The 24,068-nt window shown below is 38.2% G+C and overlaps 1 protein-coding gene across 1 annotated transcript in view; it reads left to right on the forward strand.

The window, feature by feature from the left end:
- The first annotated feature begins 588 nt into the window (after positions 1-588).
- The window catches only part of MARCHF11 (membrane associated ring-CH-type finger 11), a 35,095-nt gene continuing 11,615 nt past the window's right edge, over positions 589-24,068 (forward strand). Inside the window, exons 1-2 of the mRNA XM_015619982.2 lie at positions 589-927; positions 1,898-2,053. Coding sequence (XP_015475468.1) covers positions 658-927; positions 1,898-2,053 — 426 coding nt within the window. The 5' untranslated portion in view covers positions 589-657. The remainder of the gene's footprint in view (positions 928-1,897; positions 2,054-24,068) is intronic.

Consider the following 24,068-nt stretch of genomic DNA (forward strand, 5'->3'; position numbering starts at 1 on the left):
TTTCACACCAAAGAACAACTGTTGAATATTCGTTCTGCAACCTCCTGCAGCCAAAACCTCGGTAAAGTAGAAAGATCTGTAGGTGTCCCCTGAAGGGCGGCATCCTGCGGCGCTGGGGGCCCGTGGTTAAGGAGCCCCCTGAGCACTGGGTGCCGGGAGCAGGGCCAGGAGGTGGCCGCGATGGGAAGGAAAGGCAGTGACCGCGGGGAGAGGCAGGGGCCGCGGCCGCCGGGCTGCGGGGGAAGCCGGTGCTGAGGGCAGGAACGCCGGGGCTCTCTCGGGAGAGCAGACAGCGATCTTCGTCCCGGAAAGGGGCAGGGGTTTCGCCCGGCTGGGCAGGCGCCAGAGCGCTGGCGAGGGCGACGGCTTTCCCGGAGCGGTGCGGGGGCGACAGTGGCGGTGTCCAGTGCCGGACTCGCGCCTCCCTCCCTCCCTCCCTCCCTCCCTCCCTCCTTCCCTCCGCGCGTGCCGCCCGCCCCGCCCCGCCGCCCGCGGCCCCGCGCGCCGCTCCTCGCACAGCGCCGGGCCGTGAGGGAGCGGCCGCGCCGGGTCACCTTCCCGCCCGCCGGCAGCCCAGAGCCGCCCCCGCCGCCCACTCCCCGCCGCCATCCGCCGCTTCGGGCCGTCCCCGCCCCGGGGGAGCGGGTGCCCCGGGGCATGAGCTGCGCCTCGGGGAGCGTCGTGCTTCCTGCCGGGGAGCCGCCGCGAGCCGCCGCCGCCCCGCTGGAGCTGCCGGCCGGGGCGGGGGAGGCGAGCGGGGACACCCCCGAGGAGGGCGAGGGCCCGAGGGGCGGCTCGGGGAGCGGGGCCGCCGGCGGCGACAAGCCCGAGACGCGCTCGGTGTGCAGCAGCAGCGAGAGCGGCAGCGGCGGCCACGCCAGCGGGGCCGGCCCCATCTGCAAGATCTGCTTCCAGGGCCCCGAGCAGGTGAGGAGAGGCTCCGGGGGCGGGCGGCAGGCACCTCGCACACCTTCGCACCCCTGCGCTCCGAGACCGAGCCCTGTCCCTGGTGCTGATCTCGGCGTCGCACCCCTGCAAGAATCGCCCTCCCCGGCGTCGGCGGCTGTGCGAGCCCCGGCTGCCGCTGTGCGAGCTGGTTGTGGCAAATGCCTGGGGCGAACCTGAGCCGGCGCAGAGCTTTGGGAGAATTCAGGGATTTTGTCGTGTCTGGCTTGCACGCTGGGTGTCCTCTGGCGCTCGCGCTCCCGGGTTCACCTCTGAGGGACTCTACACACTACAAATTTCTCAGGTTTCTGTTAGACTTTAAAATGAGAGTGTTAGCTTACAGGTAATGCTGAGAAGACCTCCAAGTATCATCACTATCGTGACATTACCGGGCACAGCATTAGTGACGGATACATAACTAACATTTCATAGTTTGGAGTTGGAAAGAAGAGAGTAGCTGATTTATATAATACAGAAACTACTGGGGGCAGTGCTTAGTTACATTATTTAAGGTCCTGTCTGACAGCTGGCTAGCTGGACAGCACAGAGCAGTGCTCCAAGAGCAAGGTTCCCTTGGAATCGTGACGTCACACATTTCTTTCTGAGTGATACTGCAAATAGCTGTTGAAGAAATGTATCCAACCACTTCTCGTACATTTGGAGGTATTTGAAAGGGCTGATGGTATTGTGGTTTAACACATAGTAATATTTCAGTTGTTTCACATGAGTATGTGAACATGCGTAGACAGCTTTCTGGCTTTTCTCAGTAGAAGCAGCTAGGTATTTTTAAGACAGTTACATTTTTGAGTATTTCATGGCCAAAAAGACATGCTTTTCCATATAGTGAAATTGAGACCAGATCATTGTTACAGACCCCTAAATATTTTGGTATTGAGTGTACATGTACGTGAAAGATTCCTTTGAAGTTGATGTTTCTGTATTGCCTTTCCAGGGTGAATTGTTAAACCCTTGCCGCTGCGATGGCTCAGTACGATACACGCATCAGCTTTGCCTTTTAAAGTGGATAAGTGAAAGAGGGTCATGGACCTGTGAACTCTGCTGTTACAGATACCATGTTATAGCCATTAAAATGAAAAAGCCTTGTCAGGTAATTTGTTCTTTTTTAAAAAAAGTATGTATTTTCAGTTATTTTTTTCAAACAAAATGATTCTTACTTTTACTTCCAAGGTTTGATTCTTGCTTTTACTCCCAAGGTTTCTGGAAAACACAGCGAAGATCCTATATGCCTCACCAGCTAGCACTTGCACCCACTTGAAGTTGTTTTTTAACACCAGTTACATACTAAAATACATAGCGATTTGGTTCTGTTATGTTCTTCTAGTTTTTGGCTTAGTGTAGAAATGTTCTTTAGAGGTTGGTAAATTCTGTAAGTCATGCTGAAATGTGACAGAAAACTTGGGTCTCCCAGATTCACTTTCTAAACTTTAAACACGTCTTTATTGTTTGTTAAAGACTTACTCAAAGGTTGATTTTGTTCTTTCTTCAAGTTTAGGGTCCAGAGGGGAGAGGTGAAGGCTTCTGTTGTCTATGTATTCATCTACTGTAAAAATGTAAAAGGAGGTGACTTTTCAGTCTTGGCAGAATTCAGAGTAGTAGAACACTCTTAAAGTTCTGTCCACTAGTAGCTGTTTCAGTAGCTGAAATGTACAGTTACATATTCCACAGCTCTGTTTCCGCAGCATCAAAACATGAGCTGGAAGTTAGAGCATTGTAGTGGTAGCATGTTCAGGGGGAGGTGGGAGGAGAAACTCAAACCTCCAGCAGATCTCTTAGGGAAGCCTTGATACCACTTTGCATATCAGAATTCTTTAGAGGCTTTAAATTCCATCTTGGAAATTGTATTTTATAACATCTGAGGAACACATTTAGTAAGATAATTGTATCTTTTTTTAGTTTTGATCCTAAGAGCTCAGAGATGATGGAGCTCTCAAAGGCCAGAGCACTTGGGTCATTTTTCTGGGCCTCTATTTGATTGGAGTCTTATAGAAAAGACATGGTTCGATGGTAATGGCAGTTGTGTGAATGTGATAAGCATGCCTTGGATACAGAATATCTGGAGTATTTGCTTACAGCTGTTCAGATTAGGGGCAAGTATTTTCAGAGCCAGTGGACTTCAATTTTTTTCCTTTTAAATCCTCAAAGGAAAGTTTTTGGTAAACTTCCCTGAATAGCATCTTTATAATGTAAAAAAGTAAAGGATTTGTAAAACACTCCAGAAAATGAAGGTGATAGATTTTGTTTCTACACAGTCATGGTTTGTCACGGGGTTTGATCCTTTTGGCTCTTTTTAACCTTTTAAAATGTGTATTTCTTGCATATACACAGCAATCTCATCCTTTTCCTAGCAAAGATTGAAATTATAGTATCTGAAAATCGTTGTTAAGACTGCAAAGACATGACACAGTTGCCTGCAAAGAGTCATCGAGTACTGTTTGAGATGTTCCAAGGTAGCCAAAATATGTACACAGAATAGCAGATATGACAGAACTTATGAGGGACTCTGGAACTGCAGATGGAGGCCACATGGATATTAAAGGACATCTGAAATGTCATTAGATACCTATCTGTGGACAGCAGAATCAAGCCCAGTCTTGAAGAACAAGACTGTTTTCAGTTTCTGTGGAAAAGAGAAGCAAAGAGGAGTCAGTGGATGACACAGTAGGCAACAAAGTTTGGCCAAGTTTACAAGCGAAGTAAACAGAAACTGAAGAGACAAAAGTTAAATGTCATTCACTGCATGAGTTTTCACCTTTCTTTTTTTTCTTTTATTTTTTTCTTTTTTTTTCTCTTTTTTTCTTTTCTTTTTTGGGGGGAGGGAGGAAGGAAAGAAACCAGATTGATGTTTCTCACTCAATAGCTTAATACTTGATTTATTCTTAACCCTGTCTTTCATTTTTTAGGTAAGTCATTTAAGTCTGTCCTTTCTTTCTTGACAAAATAGCATACAAAAGATTTCATGGAGTTGCAACTCAAGTAATAAGTTAGACATACAATCCTGAGGTCAAATTCCTGACAGACAAAAGACCACACATCTCTTTGAGGGAACACAGTAGTACCTTTCTCAGTCTCCTACACAGAATATTCCTCTTATAGTAGCAATCTAAAAGGAAGTCTCAAACTGCAGTCATCCGTGTAATTTTATAAGGGGAATCAGTATTAAAATGTGCTCACTCACTCCCCTGTTGCCCTGAAAATTAAGCCTTCTGATAATGTTTTCATAGTTTTAGTTACTTTCCCAGGAAAGTAACTATAAGCATAAGTTGTTTATCACATTCCTTCTAAGAAACGTCTTTTGGTGGATGTTTCTCATGACCAGTGTGCTTGGGAAGGTGGTAACTTAATTATCTAATCCCTGATCATTGTGGAGAATCTATAAATACTGGAGTCAGAGAATAAAGTCACGGGTTTTTTGTTCTGACACTGAGAGCATTTGTGTGAATCACTTTGTATCCTTTAGCTACACGCCCCCATATTCTTGATTGTAATAGTACTGGCCATTTTTAACAACTGTCTTGGCTTAAACTTTTGGACAGGTTCTGAGACATTTTTTACACTACACAAAAGCTTGTTTTAAGGTAACTTTTTGGTTAGTTTTGGCAAAAAGCTAAGGGTGAGACCATTTCAATAGAGAAGGAATTTAAAACAATTTCAGCTGAAGCAGTGAACGTACTTGAAAAAGTGTGTCAAAAAAGCAGAACTTCTTGCATTACATTAGATACACTATTTGGACAAGAGTAGTTTACTCTCTGAACTACCAGTAGTCTGCCTCAGTCCATCTTCCCAGAATTGTCTCTACCAGTCCTTTACTTATTAGAACTTTGTAGGCAGTGTCAGAGGAGAGAAAACTGGTGCTATTAAGAAAAATAGCTTTTTCTCAAGTAAATGCAGATTTACATCATGTCTATGCAAACCTGCTCTACTTACACTCAGGTCTATGAAGATTTACACCAGCTCTTCAGGTTTGCTTTCACCTCATGTATTTAAGGAATGTAACAATGTGTAGGAACTTAAAAAGGAAGAGGTTTTTCTATGTTTTCATTCAGAACATTGGAATAGATATGAATATTCCAGTTAATATCTAACATGTTCTGTGTTTTCTGTTGTTTCCTGGAAGGCAAAGTAAATCCAAGGGGGTACGTCTTTTGGGACAGTACATTCAAGAAACAGAATATTTCTATTCCGATAGAAATTCTTCCAGTGTGCTTGTTCCAGTTCAAGTTTCAGCAGCTACTACATAATTCACTTTTAAGAATCTAATCCTGGAAACACATAGATTTGATTATAGGAATAAACCTTAAAACAAAAACCCCCCACCAAATTAACCCATGGGCTAACAGTGGAAGATGAGTGCACAAACTAGTTGGTGACATTTGATATATATATAACATAGGTTCGGAATTTTTCAGTATCTTTCTTAGGATCACATCAGAAAGACGTATTTAACCTTGCACTTGTCCATTAATGAAAGCACATGTTCATGTTGCTGGACTTGCTGCATTGGCAGGGTGAAATTTGATCCAGTAATAAGCAGGGCTATGTTAATAACTAGAAAATTCCCTTCCTCCCCCTCATAGTATAATGAGGGGAGCTGGAACAAACACTGTTTTGGGCAGGGAGTTTTAGAATTTTTTTTGGAAAGACTTAAAAAGCGGAGAGAAACTTCAAATGTATGACTTGGAGAAATTAAACCCATTTAGAATTATATTTGAGAGTAAAAAAAAAGAAAAAGGTGCTAAAAGGAATATTTTTATTAGTTTGTTAAGGTTATGATTTGTATAGATTTCCTTCCTAAAGGAAATATATTCCTAAAAGAAATATAAACACAGTGTTTTGTTTTTATTGGTGCTAATTTTTAAGCTGCTAGGAGATTAGTTCATTTGCACTTAGGTATGAATGTGTATTGAAGAATGTCAGTGCTCTTGTAAGATTCAGAAATAGTGTTTAAAAATGGAATAAAATCAGGTAAAGTTTGAGAATATATACTTTGGTGCTAAAAACTGTCACTTCTATAAGTGAGCAGTAAAGATATTTAGAGAGTAGCCTTTTATAGACTGTTAGAGTAGTCTGTTATAAAGTATTGTTAAGTTAGATGTTTAATAAATCCTGTTCATTAAGACATTATATTCTGGTACTTCAGTGAAATGGACCTATTCCAAAAGTGATACAGTAGATGGAGGTGCTAACTTAAAACCTAATTCTGTGAAAATTCAGCACCTTTTCTGAAAAATTGGAAAAATCACAGAACTTCTTTTAAAAACTAAATGCTTACTTGTTAGGCCTGATTTCTTAAAATAGAAAAAAATTAAGGTGGTACTTTTCAAAAGGTAAGGTTTCACTATTCCAGATTTTGTTAATGTGCATAATCTTCACTCATTTAAGGAAGCTCACTGGCATCAACTAGATAAGCATGATCAAAACTCTGTAGCAGACTGCAGGTATGTGAATGCATGTTGCATTAAAAAAACGTGAAAGTCAAGTTCTTCAGATATTTCAGTATGGAGGCCAGTGTCCAGAAAAAAATGTGTAGTAAATTTTTAGTAAAAGTTTTTAGCTGACTATGCTCAGCTGGATGACAGTATTAAGTTCTTCTAGGCATAACTAAGAAGGGGAAAGGGGAAAGGCTGAAATCTCCATTTATGCATTCTAAACTGCACAATGTACTAAGAACAATCTATTAATGTCTCTCTCTATACTGAAGATCCAGAAGGATATATTGTGCTATTCCATATGTTAGTGGACAAAAAAGAACAAAAAGAATTGTTCCAATATTGGACAATTTCCAAATAAGTTTGAACAAGAGATAAGGGACAATTCTATGGTACACTAGCCCTGATACCAAGCCCCCTGGTACACTAGTCTTTTCTACCTCTAACTGAGTTTCTGGCATCTCTAATGGGATGCATTTTAAGAAGCCTCTTGAAAAGAAAATAATGAAGTTTCACAGACAGCCTTTGAATGTGAAGGCACTATGCAAGGGCTGCTGGAAAATAAAATACTGAGCTAAGTATCATAAACTGAATGGAAATGAGATTCAATACGTGAGTAGTCATTAGAAGGTAATTAGCAAGCCAACAAATGCCTGGAAGGACTTAAAAAGTCAAATCAAGTATTTCTAATTTCATGTGATGGAGAAGAGTCCATCATAGTGGAGAAAGAAGGCCAGTAACGTGGTCAAAGTAGTGGAATAAAAGGAATTGTACTTGAAGCAGTTTTGTAGTTGCTGACAAAATTACTTTTGTCATGAGCTTAAAAAATGTGTTACAGTAGTTGAGACATAAGACAAAAGTGATGATGAGAAATTATTTTTTTATGAATGAATAGTCTTAAATATGCCACATAGAAAGCACATGGAAGTTCTAGAAATATTGAGAACAGGAAGATTTAAACATATATTTAAATTTAAGATTACTGATATGTTTAATTTCTGATAAATTTAAGATCATTCCTAGAACAAATTCATGTATTGGAGCGACAAATCCATACTGCTTGAGGAAAGCTGGGCCATGAAAATCCTAGAGATTTTAATGAACCTAATTGAATGGTAAAATCTGTACAAAAAGTGGTAGAAAAAGACTAATACTTCAGTTTTGACAGGAGAGAGAAATCTGAAATAGAAATCTAGATGTCAGTCATCAGCATAGATATAGTTAGCTGTACTTATCACACTTTTTTTTTTGTAAGCATCTGCTTTTGGCCACTTCTAGGGAGAATTTACTAGACTAGATAGACCTTTTCATCTGATACACTCACAGTTGTCTCAGTGACTGCGCTGTGTAGATGGTGATTATGATCAGTTCTAAGTAGCATGCTTAATGAGTTTAGAAACAAAAGGAAAGAGTTGTTGGAGAGAGCAGTTGAGAATTTTTTTTCTGTGGTGGGAAAGGCAAAATACATTTTCTGTCTGCTTTCTAGTAAAGATCTGAAGGTAAATAAGAGACTGAAAAAGAATCTGGTAAGCAAGTGACAGTAGTACAGAATACAGAGAGTATAAAAGAGAGGACAGTTAAAATTTTGCCACAACTTAAAAAAAGAAATGCAAAAAATGGAACGCAGCAAAGAGAAAATTATGATGGGATAATGAATTTCATGTTGTGTTTTCTTTGTTTTCTTGTAATTAATGCATAGAGAGACTTGGAGATAAAAGGAGTAGAAAACTGGCAAATAAAGGCAGCAAAAAGGTGTGGAGACAAGTCAGTTTAGCTTGAGAAAAACATTCGTTTGGCCATTCAGATGAGAGAGTGCATTTTTCACAGAGCAAGTGAGCAGGCCACTGGTGCACTGCTAGCACACTAGGAGCTGAATATTTGGCTGTTAGCATACAGATCTGAGGGAGTGCAAAGTGGACATTACAGTGAAAAGAAAGAACAAAGCTTTAGAAACTTGGGAAAAGTTGATATAATTGATAATTAATGACAGGTAAGAGCGAACAGAGGATGGAAGAATATCATAAGTACCAATGATCTGAAAGTCATGAAATAATGAAGATTAGTAGATGAACAAAGGAACTGATTCTGTCATCACAGTGAGAGCTGGGTAGGGATAGAGAAGAACTAATAACAAAAGATCAGATATTGACTGCAAAACTGCAGTCAATTTCTTCTCAAAACTGCTGAAGCAAGTTTTGAGAAGAAATTAAATTCATCTTAAGCAGTCAGAGCAGACATCAAATGGGAGCTGAAGCCATCAGGAAGGAATATGGAGGATTACAGGGAAAGTCAAACAGTTTAGCAGTTCTGTCAGACTTTGAAGTATATCCTAAGATAATCAAATAGAATACAAAATTTTAAAAAAGCAGAGCATGCTTTAAAAAAATATAGTATTAAAAGTAGGTGGGTGTGTGCCCCTCATATGTTACTCTTTCATGTAGCTTCTTAAAAAAGCAATTGCTTTCTGTTTTTATTTTGTGAGATGTGTAGATTGTGCTCAAGGCAGTTTGACTACTAGAATAGTGTGAAAAAACAGTGCAATGTAAACTGTGAATGGTATTTGGAAATAATTTTTTAATTACAAGTGTCATGCTGATCTAGTGGTAAGACATATTGTACAGATTTAAAGAGTGGCGTTATCTTGATATATTAAATAGTAGGTTAACTACTTCAAGGAAATAAAGGTGGATTCCTTCAGCCTAAGAAGAAAACCTTCAGCCTAAGGTTTTCATGGGGCAGAATGACTTGCATGAGATACAGTGCCAGGTTGTTTTTTCAGAGGAAATATATCAAATTACAGTTATTGATGGAAATATAAGCATAAATTACATATTTGTGACAGCCTTCATTATAAAAAAAATCCAGAAGTAGAAAATGGTGTGAATGGGAATCAGGGTTGCTGCCATTTGAAATGCTAAAATAACAATGCAAGGCTTAAGATACGGTGTTGGACCTCCATTCAGGAACCTTTGTGTTACTGGTTTTTTGTCATTTTCTGTGCTTGGGTGTTTTCCTAATGGTTTGATTTGCTAGAAATTTGTTTGGTGATCAAAGATTTCTGAGTTTTTGCAATACTTTTTCCCAGTTTCACATTTTTTTGTCTTTTGTTGTATATAAAAAATCTCAGTAATTCAAGTTTTTTATTCCTATCAAGAGAGATTGTGGATAGTGTTAAAATACTGAAACCAAGAAATGGTTCTTTTAGCAGGCTTCTTCTGTTTTTTAATATGAAAAATTGTTAATACATGATGGTGTACTTCTTTCATACCATGTGTCTGTGATTCCTTACCTTATGCCTATTTGGCAGTGCAAGTAGCTTGCTTTGAGCACCAAATACTATCAGTACATCCTGACTTCTCTACCAGTCTCTGTTAACTCTGAAGTGTCCCTGTAGTTTTATCCACAACTGAAATTTGTCAAAGGAAGTTTTATAAAATTAATTTTGAAAGCTTACTTTTAATAGTTCTTGGTTTTGAATGTTGGTCTGTTCTCACTGAAGTCTTCAGCACTTCATCCCAATGTCTGTTAATCATGCCAACTTACTTCTTTCTTAATTTGCTTTACTGGGGAGACAGATTTTGCACCTATTGCACTTGTATTTTTAAAATGTTTTGTCCCATGTGATTTTTTGTCCCAAACTGATGTTTGGTGTTCATTTGGAAGATTCTTTCATATTGCTTCAGCATAATGTGCAGAGAATAGCCCCTGAGTGCTTTTGTGCCTACAGCGCAATAGTGAAGGAACACTTTGACCTCAGTGCCTTTGAAGTACTTGTCTGAGTCAGAGCACCCTCATTGTGTGTTCTGCCTGCACGACTCTTTTGCCATGGGGTTCTTTGCTTCTTGTTTTAATTTATTTCAACTTTCCTTTTTATTTACTTTTATTTCTTCATTTATTTTTTTTTCTCCTTCTTTTGTTTACATTTCAGTGAAGCTCATGGAGAATGAGTATTCTGATTCTTGACCACATGCTGCTCCCTTACCCTCTACTCTATTTGTGTGAATGTGTCCCATTTTTGTATATTTTTCTGGCAGTCTTCCCTCCAAGGCAGAATTAAACTTCACCAGTTCTTTGATGAGCATATTCCTAGTACAGGAATATACCATACTGTTACCCACACAAACCATATTTGTGGATGGGGGTTATTTCCTAAGCTCAGGTTCATTTTTCTCATCTTATATGGCTAAAGAACAGATACAGTAAAATAATTCCTTAGTAGTTTCAGAAAGTCATGAACCTTGCCATCAAGATGAAATGCTAGCTAGCTTTATGTGTATTTAGCCATTCTCCTAACACTGGAAGCACTACATCAAGCACTACAAGGATTTTGGGAAAAGCAAATTCCATAAAACTGGCAGCCAGGAATCTGCTGCTGAAGAAAATAAGAGTAAACTTCAGTATGCCTTCTCTTCTTGCATGCTAAGGAGACTCCCTCTGCTCCATGGGCAAGAACAGATAGACTGAGAGTCTACATCTTAATGGAATACTTGATGTATCTCTCATTGCTTTATCTGACCAATCTCCAATTTACAATCTACTAGAGCTTGTGGTTACTTCCAGCACATTATGTTCCTCCTTGAATGACTAAAGACTACATCTGTTTCAGTGCTGTTCTTTCATAGGAGGAGAGCAGTATGACAAATTTGACTTGAAGGAATGAGTGTAACAGCTGATGTGAGCTCCCTGAGCCACATCAGAATAACACAAATAGAATATGGGAGACTTACACTTTCAGCCTTTTCCTGCACCTGCAGCACTGCTCCTCCACAGAGTCACTGTCTTTAGTGACCACAAGAGTCATTGTAAGCTCTAATCATTGGATGTCACCTTCCAAAAAGGACACTTTGATAGCATTTGAGCATACAGGCTGATTTAAAATCCTCCTGAGACTTAATAAAGAGGTCACTTCCTCATCACCCCCCATTTACAGAGTACTGCATATCATCTCATTGTTTTCTGAATGCTTGCACCAAATAGAAATTTTTCCTGATATCTGTCAAACTTACAGAAAAGATCTTCATATCATCCACTACCCAGTGTAAACAGAAGAATCTTCAAATACATCTGGTAGAAATCCATTCATGGGTGCATCATTGCTCTCTACAACTACCTGAAAGGAGGTTGTAGTGAAGTGGGTTTGGCCTCTACTCTCAAGTGAAGAACAAGCAGTAAGACAAGAGGAAGTGGCCTCAAGTTGTGCCTGGGGAGGTTTTGATTGGATATTAGCAAAAATTGCTTCATTGAAAGGGTGGTCAGGCATTGAAACAGGCTGCTCAGGGAAGTGGTGAAATCACCATGTCTGGAAGTGCCCAAAAGGCATGTGGATGTGGCACTTGGGAATATGGTTTAGTGCTGAATGGACTGGTGGTTGGACTTGATGACCTTAAACATCTTTTGCAACTTCAAAATTCTATGATCCTATAACCTCTGGGTGTTTCAAAGTTCACTGCTTCATCCTGTCCTTTCCTTCCTATTGCCTTGGTTAAAAATCTAGAAATATGTGAAATTGCTGGTTGTTCTACAGAAATCTGCCTGCTTCAGAGCTTCTACACTGAAAATTGATGTCATGTACGTGACTGTGTTCAGAAATTTGTGGAAAATCTATTATGCATTCAGTGGGAAGAGTGTATGGCTGTTGGAATTTTAAAAGCTTATCTTTCCCCTGGGCCTTTCTGTCCTGCTTTTGTAGATGTCACTGATGCAATCGCTGTGAACCTAGCCCCAGCAATTAAACCTACAAGATCCAAGGACTTCAGTCTTCTAGTCTAGGTTGTTTTAGAATAGAAAGCAGTTTCAGTAGTTTAAGTACTCCCAGATGTCTTGATGGTCACCATGTGACACAAGTCTTTATCTTCATTGTACAACTCACATATCCAGGTCCTCAAGATAACCTTCAAAATTATTCCTTCCTAGTTTGGGTTCAGAGGGAGAGGCTTCTAACCTGTTTACTTAAAAATCATCTAGAATTTCTGCAGTGTTATATCCTACAATCCTGCATTAGTATATCTGAAGTGTGGATAAGAAGCCATGTCTTTGTCCAAGTGTCACTCTCTCTGTTCTCATCACCAGTTCTCTGGGCAACCTGTTCCAGTGTGTCACCACTCTCACTGCAAAGAAGTTTTTCCTAATATCTAATCTAAACCTACTCTCTTTCAGTTTAAAGTTGCTAAACTTCATTCTATACACTTCCTTCACTACACTCCCCAATAAAGACTCCCTCCCTATCCTTCCTGTTGTCCCTCTTGTAGGGAAGATAGTTTTGTAGAATGTGTTTTATGATAAGAAAAATAAAATTACTTTAGAAAGTTAGCTTTTGTTTACAAGCTCAAATTCATGCAGGAATTTGCATGTCTCCAAAGGGATGGTTAATTTGCACCTCTCATATTTATTTTCATCACTAAAGGAAAAGCACTTTCAGAAAACATCTGTATGTGCTGGAAGACAGCACTCCCAACTGTTCAGACTGTCTGTGGCCAGCAACATCTCTGAAGGGTGTGGGTCCAAAGTCACAGCTACTTAGCTTCCTGCTGGAGAATTCCACTGCTGGATTTGGTTATGTTGTTGTTGATTGAGAGTCCAGGCTGCTTCATTTTGGTGAATTCATTTCATGAGCAGGCATTCATGGAGTGCCATTTTAAAAGCTGTTCTATTGGAAAGTGGCTTATGGTTGTGTTCACAGTCACAAAAAAGTACCAACCTTCCTCCTTCAACGCCTCATTCCAAGTTTCCTGACTGCAGAAATTATGCACTCCTTCAATCTCTCTTCTCTCTTAGAATCTTCTATGAGTTAAGGCAAATACAACAGGAACAGTTCTCTTCAGTACAGTGTAGCAAAAAACTGTCTGGTGTCAGTATACTGGCCATTTTAATGATTTTTTTTGGTACAGTTTGTGATAGTGATTCACAGTCAATATTCTGTACTTCAGAGTTAGATGCTGGATAAGTTACTAAGTCAGCCAGGCCTGACTGGGCAAACCTACCTGAAGAAGAGTATTAGGTCTTCTCTTTACCAGATGTCTGAGCCACTTAGTTCTTTGAGTGCTTTGAGCCATGAGATCTTACTTCACCTGTTTCACAGCCCTAATGTTCCATTAGCTCTGTCTGCAGTCACCAGTTGTAGATGCTCTGCACTTTCTCAGCTCATGGGCTTGATCTTTTCCAGAGTCTAATGAGTAAGTGAGAACTCCATCCGAGATGGAGAAACCTTCCCTGCTTTTTTTTTAGACATCCTTCATGTAAGGATGAGTTGCCCACAAACTCTGGATATCAAGAAATTTTAGTCTGACTACAGTGGCAGAACCAGGGCCTAAAACTTCCCCGTTTTATCTGTTCAGAGAGATGAAAAAGAATCATAGGATCATAGAATGGTTTGGGTTGGAAGGGACCTTAAAGACCCTGTAGGGGTCCAATCCAATCCCCCTGCCATGGACAGGGATGCCACTCTGTAGATGCGTTTGCTTAAGATCCAATCTAACCTGGCCTTCAACCTGTTGCAGTACTTCACCACCCTCTGAATAATGAATTTCTAATTTTCATTTTTTTCAAGTGGGTAGCAAGTTGTTTCAGGGCTTATATCCTACAGGACCACTAAGGTGTTTTTCGAAGAGTGTCCTAAACTAGTTTAATCAGAGCTTAGGTGTTGCTGCTAATATTGGTAAGGAATCCAGAATACAGTGCTGTATTGCTATAAGGTAGAACAATCTCATGAGTTTATGCTCTGAAAAGAAGACTACAAGCTCCATCATATGTAATTAGTGAATATAAAGAGGGGACTGTTATCTAGAAATAACAAAATGTGACTGTGTTTATAGTCAAAAACTTTAAAATTACAATTGCAGAACAGTGGTTCTTCCATGAGTGTTTTCCATATGAACAGTGTATACTTGTCTTTCATTCTTTTCTATGCTTTTGGTGGTATTTTTATTTTATGTATGTGTTTATACTGCAAGAGATGGTACATAGGTTATGTAAGCACCATTAAGCCAAGAACAATTTATACTTTAGGAATTTTCAAACACAGTGATATGTATTGCAACCATTGTTGCTTGCAGCACTATGATTGCTGATGCACAGTGTAACAAGTCAGACAGCTGGAAATTTTCAAAAGCATATTGTGGAATTTAATTTAATTACATCAAGGGATTTCAGACATTCATTATATGGTTAGAGAAAAATAGAGAGTTTCTGGTATAGTATATATATATATACTCTAGTATTTATATATATATATATATATATATATATATATACACTCTAAAGGCAGCTATTCTCTTTTTTACTATTTTTTACTATTTTATCTATTATAGATAGAGCTATAATATTAGATGATATGTAATATCTAAATTGCCACTCTCCAAAATTAAACACTACAGCTTATATGTTTTTATAAAAATGCAATCTCATAAGTAAGTGAGTGATCAAAACCATGTTAGAAAAAATTTGGTGCTAATTCAAATAACAACATCTATTAGTGTGTAGTTATTTAGCAGTACTTGAAGAAACTAATGCAATTGTCTGTAGAAATTTTGCTGTTTCATATATATTTAAATAACAAATTAATAATAAAATATTTATTAAGCATAATTTTAACATGAATACATTATATTAATTATAAATGTATAATGAATATTTTTTAAGCCTTCTAATTATTATACATAATGTGTGATATATAAAACAATCAATAAATTCTTTTTTCCACTAGGCCAAATTTTCAAGCAGTGTATTATTTACCATATTCATTTGTACAGTCTAAAATTTTATAATTATGACTAACTTCTCTTTAAGTGAAGATTTATTGCTAATTTAATTGACTTCAAAATCAATCTAATTGATTTATTAATGCAAGAAATTACATTCAAACTGATTTATAAAGCAGATTCTGCCAGATTTCATACAACCCAAAATTCAGGATTGTCTTCTTCATAATTACATGCTAGCATATGATAGCTTGGTATTCTTACCGTTCTGACTTCTAACCTTTGTCCAAGATATGCATTGTCTTACTTTGGGATTAAACAAGACAACAACCCGAACTCAGGGTATATTTTTAGAGTCTTTTTGTTGCCCTTAAAATCTGAAGTACTCTTTTTTTCACATCTTACAAAGAAACACGTGAAATCAGAAATGCTTCTTCTCTCATGAGCATTTTCCAGATTTTTATGTGAAAATTCTGATTTCAGTCTGTGAATTAGTTTTTTCTCAGGGCCAAAATGAGCAGAGGCCAGGATTTGTACTCAGTTGATTGCTGGTGAGGTTGTATTCTTCACTGCTGAAACACATCATTGCCATATAGCAGCAGGAAGAAGACTGAACAGGGAAGGTGCATCTTTCTAACTGAAGGTGGGGAGTTGCTTTATTCCAGAAATATGGTTCAACTATTGTGACTAATGTTGCTGCAGGGTGAAGGGAAATCCAGTGACAATACATGGTGATGTTACTTGATTGCATGTCTTTGGATTCAAGGAGTGTCTAGAAGCGGATAGTGGGAAGCAGTAATTATGATGTACTTTAAATGAAATTATGCTTTACAACTAAACTGTGCTTATCTCCCATCAAATGGGTTTGTGCATCTACATTCTGAGGGTCCTCTTCCAGTCTTCTTTCAGTGAACAGGAAACTTTGAACTCTGAAATTCCAATTACATGGAATTTCTTTCACATAATTTCTATGGCTCTTTTCCATTAAACCCTTTCCATGGCTTCTTTTTCTGTATCAGACCCCACTGAAATATGGCAGTGTCAGAAGTAGTTCCTAACACTTTCTTTGTACCATACTAAAATAATTTCCCTACTTATCCCTATGGAGATTATGTGAACAGAGTAATCAATTTCATTTGCTTTCCCTTTGGTGCAGTGAATATCTATATATTGCATGGGAACTGGAAGTGTTCCAATGAATTACTTGGAAGAAGTTCTACTATTAAACATCCTGAATAACATAGAAATCTCCATTATTAAAATAATATCCTTAGAGGTGAAAGTTTAAAACCTTGCTTTAACTCAGATGAAAAATGGGTTTGAGGCAAGGTTCTCCTAAAGGAATGGACCAACAATTAAAGTGTAGAATATTCTCAGATAAACTCTCTATGTTTCCTTTTGCATGGGTTGTAAAAATTATTTAACCATTCACAGAGTAAAAAAGACAGAGAAAGAGTAGCCAGCACTTTCAGAAAGTTGATCTAGCAAATGAAATGTGAATTTCAGTAAAGGAATCAGAATTAATACTTGAATACTTTCAACATGATAAACAAGAAGGCATCCATAGAAACCAGCAAGAACAGATGATCCTTCTGTATAGTTACTAGTGTCCAGGGTATTTTTGTGGAAGAGGCTTGCTCTGGCCCTCCATGTTGAGCAATTTTTTACATACATTTGGTAAGTGCATCAATATCATCATGAACTGCACAGTCTTAGCCTCATGCTGAGCACTTTTTTAAAATGTAAAAGTTGTCAACAGTTTTATCTAGAATTTACAGACAGTTCTTTTCCCAGGAGAGAAGGAAAAAGCAACTCCAGAGCTGTTTGTGCTACTGCCTATTTGTGTTCAAAAAGCAAAATAGAGAACTGTATAGGCAAAACGTGGTTAACTCTCCTAAATGATTACGTAGAATGAAAATTGCTAATACCTCCTTCATATGACTCATTTATGTTCTTACTGAGGTTTACTTCCTTGGTGCAATTCTAATGAATGTTTTTTTCTCTCAGTGTTCTTCCAGGAATGTGGACCTGACCATAACAGGACAGCCTATGTTTGAGCTAAGCTTTCAGCTTAATTTTGCACATCTTTAGGTTGCAGAGACTACAACAACCATGGCAGGCTTTAATTTCCTCCAGGCATGAATATTTAATTTTCAGATAATGCTATCAAAAGTACAGTGCATTGCAATGAAATTCAGTTATTTCCAATACAGCTGCAACAGAAATGGGACAGTTCCTACTTTACAGTAGGAATACTATTTATTCACATAGAATGGTAATTTCATTTTCACCAAATATACACATCCATGGAATGTGCAAAATACTGATGAGCTAAGCCACTAAGGTAAACTTAGTTTGAGTCTCATGGGAGTTAAAAGTTAACTTGAGAATAATTTAGTTAACTGTACATGTTTCTCATTTCCTCCAGGAACCCTCCTAGACTGTCTCCTCTTTGCTGTGTTGTATATCAGTAGACATCTGTTCTTATTTGTTGAAGTCCCCCATGAGAAAAAGGGCTAGCAAGCATGAGACTTCTCCCAGCTTCCTACAGAATACTTCACCTATATCTTCATCCTCCTTGGATGGCCTGTAACAAACTCCCACCAGGATGTCTGCCTTATCGCCCTTCCCCCTGAATCCTTGCCCATAAACACTCAACTGTTGGCACCATTGTCGCCTTGAAAACTCAGCTTCTGAGCTTGCTAACAGTTTTCTAAGGACTTTCCCAAGACAGTAATTGTAAACATAGATATGTGTACATTCTTTCTGTTACACGTCTTGTGATGGGCATTTCTCATGGCCAGTGCAGTGAGAAAGTGTTATCCTGACCGTCCAATCCCTGGCCGTGGTCAGAAGCCTATAAATCCTGGGAGGAAAAATAAACTCTGCTCTTCTTTCACCACACCTCGACCTGTGTCTGTGTGATCTATTGATCTTCAGCGGCAACACACCATCATTAAGCTCTAGACAGTCATAACACTCCTAACATTCAGGGCTACCTTGCCAACTCTTCTTCCTTGCCTATCCCTTCTGAATATTTTGCAGCCATCCATTGCAGGACCCCAGCTGTGCAAATCATCCCACTATGTTTCCATAGTGCTACAGTTTTCCTGCTGCCCAATGGCTTCCAACTTCTCCTGTTTGTTCCCATGCCACATGCATTGATGTGGATGCACTTCAGCTGGGCTATTGATCCCACCACCTTTACTGGGGGAGAAGCCCTAATTCCTACATGACCATTCTCAGGTGTTTCTGAGATTTCTGTATCAATAACTTGTAATAAATATTGCTGACACATAGATCTTCATCCCTGCCTCTATTGAGATGGCAGACCAAAGGACCTTTGTAACACTCTGTCCCTGCAACTGGTGTGCTGCTACCCCCAGGCTGATCTCTAGCGAGCATGGTTTTATCCCTTTTCCTTCAAGGTTAGTTTAAAGGTCTTTCAGTGAACCCTGAAAACTCCTATGCAAAAATCCTTTTCCTGCTTTGCAGTAGGTGCACCCTGTCTATCACCAGTAGGCTTAACATGATGTAAATTGACCCATGATTAAAAAACCCAAAATTCTGCAGGGAGGAGTTGCAAAGATTTGCCGGCTGTGCTCCGCAAGAACTTGTCACCATTGTCCCCTGTAATTTAGGTCACTGCATTCTGTTGGACAGAGGATTGGGAATCCTCCATATCATGCATTCTGTCTGCCCTTTTGGACTTGTCCCAGGTAAGGCAGTTGAACTCTTTCTTTACTCTGATATTTCACAACCTGCTTGTCTGTTCCTGGAGTTCTGTCACTACGTGAAGAAGCTCCCATGCCTGGGCACACCTCCCACAGGGATGCTCACTGCTGCTGGCCCTTACTGGCACAAGAGCAGGGCACACTCTGCAGCCTGGCACCAGCATGTCAGCATATTCCCACTGGAGCTCTGCCTGAGCAGTCTTGCCTAATTCCTTTCATTGGCCATTGGCAAAAAACAGATACTGATAATTTATCAGAGAAAGAACAGTGTAAGCCTAATGTAGTTGACATCACAGCTCTGCTTATGGTCTCCGATCCTGATTCTAATGTTATTTAAAAAATCCTAAGATAAAAGGTTGAGCTGCTCTGCTTATTAAGTAGTAAGATTTTGAAAGGTGAATGAAATGGAATGTGAAGATTTTGTACATTGATGAGGATGTCCGAGCTTCTGGACAGCCAGAAATGCAGGATGTACCCAGTGTAGGTGTAGATATTCAATCAGTTGTGTACATGGAGTAATTCAACACTTCCAGGAACTGTCAACTCAATTGCTTGAGTGGTGCACAGATTGACAGTATCTACACAGTAAATGTTCTGTTTTCAGAATGTCCCAAGTAAAATACTGGTGCAGCCTTCCAAGCTGACGGAGAAATGACGTACAGCCCAAAGTATCTGTATTGACGAGCTCTGCCAGATGAAAAGATAATGGGCATCATGGCTCCAGGCACTCTATCTGTTAATAATGTATCAAAATAGGAAGCCATTAATGATGTGCTGAAATTTTTGTGACATTGATTCTTTTTTAAAATAAGTCATAAAAATAGAAGCCTATAGCTAAAAATGACATTTTGTGTGTGTGTGTGTGTGTGTATACTCAAAACTACACATTTTCTGTCCAGCCTGGTCAGTCAGTTAACTCTCATTGTATATTGAATCATGTAGTCAGTGTGTGCTTACTGCAAAACATTTTAGAAATCCTGATTATCTAATCACATAGACTACCAACAAGATAAAGTAAGGGACAGCCATTTCATAAATGATTTGTTGGACTTTAACCAGTCTTTTGCTTCTCTATGAGTTTTATTCATACACATGCAGATTACAAATCCTGTAATGGATAATGAGTGACAATAGGAAAAAACTTTTTCTTGTGAAAGTTGGTTCTAGCAATTAGAACAATCTATGAAAAGGTTTTTGAGGTTGTATATTTGGTATGTCTTCAGGTTAATCATGTTATGTTACAGTAGGTCATAGCCAGGCATTATCAGCCTATTGCTACTGTTATGTAAAACATTCATTCCAGAATGAGTGAAGAGATTGAGAGGTTTCCGTCAGCAGTGCCCGTAATAAACTGTATTTCTGAGAGAACAGAGTGGGGTAAACCCATAAGCTCTTTGATTGAAGGAATTTTGATGCATTATAAATTTGTACCATTGAAGACGATACACATTTGGGTTGCCATAATGAAATTTCATATGTTCTTTATTGAGGATGTAGGAAAACCTATAGTTTCTTTGCAGATGTTTTTAATGCAAAGTATTCCAAGTACAAGTACAGTCTCAGTACGTTTTAGATCACTTTTCTGCCATGTACTATACAGTAATCAATGAGCTTTTACAAGGCCTTATTAAAACAAAGCCAAGTTAATATTGATTCATCACAAAGATGACAGACCTTTGAGTATTTTATCCATCTTTATGTTAGTAAGGACATGCACATAACTTTATTAGCTTTATTCTTTAACAATTAGTCCATCAAAGCAATACGTTTCCTTCAACTTCTGAAAGTCTCAATCTCAAAAATAAGGAATCATTTCCTTATATTTGTATTTTTGTTTGACAGAAACTTCAGAAGAAAAGAGGAACAATGTTTCTGGGGTCAGAATTTGAACTCTAGAGTACCATTAATGTACTATACTCCCAAATGATTTATCAGGGGAAGACCAGTAGTAAATAAAAGTTTAAAAGAACCAAACATAATGAAGTGTCAGTAGAAGTAAAAGTCTAGAAATTTTCAAGGGCAGACATGTATTACATGAAAACAAGAAACATTAATTATATTTTGTTTAAAACACCATTTTCAAAGAAGATTTTGCCATCATTGTAAATAAAAATATTTTTTTTCATGGGTTTTTTCATGGGCAACTATGGTACATCATAACACTACAAATATGATGGGAAGGAATATGAAATGGTATTTTATTTCATAGAAATTTAAATGAGGCTTTTTTAATGATTATATCTGAAACCTACAGTGTTATTATAGTTATCTGGATACAAAATATTTCACATTTTCTTTCCATTTCTAGTTATTGAGCAAAAATGAAAATCTCTCTCATAATATTTATTTCTTAGGGTCATGTACTTTACAGAAGCTGACATTAAAATCCTGTCTAGATATTTTTTAACTTGGCAAAATACTTAGCTAAAATAATTTTTACTGATTGTGGAATGTAGATTCAGCAAATAGCAAAAACAAATTAGAAATTAACAAATTAGAAAGTCATAATATTATTTATAATCATGAGCAATTAAATTTTTGAGGTAAATTATATGAAGAAAATGAGAAAGACATGAGTGGAAAGAATGGATTTAAATCATGACATTAATAATGTGATCATTCAATTTTCAATATTAAATAATTCAGTCTGTTATATTCTGAAATGCAATTTCTCAACATTAAGTATCACTGAATTATTTTTATTATATTATTTTAGTGACCTTGTAAGCTATTAATTTGACCTTAAAAGGTGAAGTGATTATAACATAAAAGTGAATACAATAAGGAAAATGACTGTGAGAAATCAAAAAAAGTTTAGCTGAGTTTTGATGACATAAAAAGAATCTTATTCTTGGAAAGAGCTTTCTTTTTCTGGGTTTCTTTCAGTTTTATTCTCACACATGTTAGCTATGCTGTGAGTGAGATGTCAGGCACAAGCAAATGGTGTGACCACAACTCCAGTTCCTCTTCACAAGCCCTGTTATGAAATGCAAAGCAACCAAACAATACAGTCCTGTGCAGTTCATCTCATTGTCTAATAGCTAATGTTTAAGGAACATGTTTAAGGAAGGACTGAACATTCCAAGCCTATCCACATGTGAATAACATCACCTTTATTATGTGAAAAATATATGCGTCCCAGTAACATCTGCTCTCTTTTTTATAATTTGTACCCAAACTCGGTCAAACTTTTGGGAAAAAAAAAAATCAAGACACTCATTTCCCAAGAGGCAATCTCAGGCTGTTACACTCATTGGAGTGGGGCAAGGAGGAGGAAATTTCAATTGGGGTAAGTTAACCATAAGGAATATTCACAATCTTCTTGCCATTAGGCAAGAACCTAAGGACCGACATAGATAGAAGATGAGGTCCCCAAGCTCATCACGTTAGAGCTGAGCATCAATCCATCCCACCCCATCACTCCTAGGGGACTGGATTCATATGGCAGACTGCTGACCACAAGGAGGCAAGCTGGTGGTTTCACATAAATTTTCTAGGCCGCTAAAAATGTCTTCTGTCTTACACACTCTTTCTTCATCCCTCTACTAAGGAATATCATCAATTAGCTTAATTTACAGATTACAGTATTAGGAAGGAAAAATTCCTAAAATTTTTGAATTTCTTGGTTATTGCTGACCTTCATACTGAAGAAGTTGGAGGACTAAAATTTCTTTTGTAGAACAAAGATAGTCAATACCACAAAGGTTAAAGTAGTTGGATAGTGGAAAAAAATATCCAGCCCCATTTTGTGGTTCTTGTTTTATTATTATTTTGATGAGGGTTTTGGTTTGTTGGTTTGGGGAGGTTTTTTAAAACTGATCTTTGATTTTTAAAGGCAGAAAAGTTAGGAACAACAACCTCTGGAATGCTTGTGCTTTTTTTCAGTAACTGTAATTATTTGATAGCATGCTAATATCTGGATCTTTGGAATTACTGACATTACTGAGGTTGAGAGATTCAATTGCTTGCATTCTTCACAGATCAGGAGAAGAGTAAAATAACTAGAATTTATTCATTAGAAGAGGCTAGGAAGAGGCAAGAGTCATATCTATGTTTCTTAGAACTTTTCAAGGTCATGCTTTTGTATAAATAAATAATTGGGAAAACCCAACGAAAAGCCCTCATGAAATGTGTGGTGGGAGTGGTTGACACTGAGGAAAAGACACTGGTTTGTCAGGCATCACCAGAATAGGGGATAAGCTTTGTATCTAGAGTGCATGCTACGTTATTTTTCCCAAATGTTTGGATTGCATTTCCTTTCGTTCATTACTCTTTGCAGACTAACTATGATCAATCTAAGTTAAAAAGAAATAAATAAATTGAAATGAGTTTGGGAACTTTTGCATTGCTGAAATTGCCCTGTGATAGATCTGCTATCAGATTTCATTTATTTAAGTCTTTTCAATTTATTGCTAGCTTCTTCTGTGAATTTGACAGTGTAATATTTTGTGACAGTTAAAGCTTTGCTTCATGTAAATGGACTTTGATTTCAGGCATTCCAAAGAAATTTAATACAGGTCTGTCCCACACTGATAAAGGAAGAAGATAGACATACATAACCAACAGAATTTTTGACAGTTTTCTGCCAAGTCACACTATGTAGCTTCAGCTGAGAAATGAAAAATAATTTTGTTTAACATTACCCTATGGAGTCTAAAGAATGTTCAATGAATTTCAGTCCTGAACTTCCAATCCTGTATACTGAGTCATGAAAAGCTCATACCATTCCATCATGCATCAGTTGTTAATGACCTTCTTCAACCTTTATAAAAAGACTTAACAAAGGAAATGAGTATCCATAGTTGTTTCACCATTAAAAAGGTAGTATTTAGTATGAATAGTCCCATTCAAAACCCTCAGGTTCCATGAAAAATGTAGTATGCATTATATGAGTTCATTATGAAAGGATAGCATTTCAAGACAGACAAATTACAAATTGTTATACATCTATCTTTTTGTACTGTTATATTCAGAAGGTTGCAAGAAGAGAAAGAATGCAGCATCAATTGTGCATATTAGGCTACAGCAGAAAAGTTAATGGGAAAGCTGAAAGGGAAGAAAGGGATAGAGGACCCATTGCTCACCAAGACTCTTTGTGGTGGTACTTGATAGGAGGAAGAGTGTAAGTGGGACAAAAAAGGATCAGAATGAATAAAAGAAAAAATGTTTTTGAAGAAAAACTTTTTTAAACCTGAACACAGTCAAGAAGTGGAGCAGGTTGCACAGAGAGGCTGAACAGCCTCCAT

The sequence above is a fragment of the Parus major genome, chromosome 2, assembly GCF_001522545.3.
Source record: "Parus major isolate Abel chromosome 2, Parus_major1.1, whole genome shotgun sequence".
In the NCBI taxonomy this organism is placed as follows: Eukaryota; Metazoa; Chordata; class Aves; order Passeriformes; family Paridae; genus Parus; species Parus major.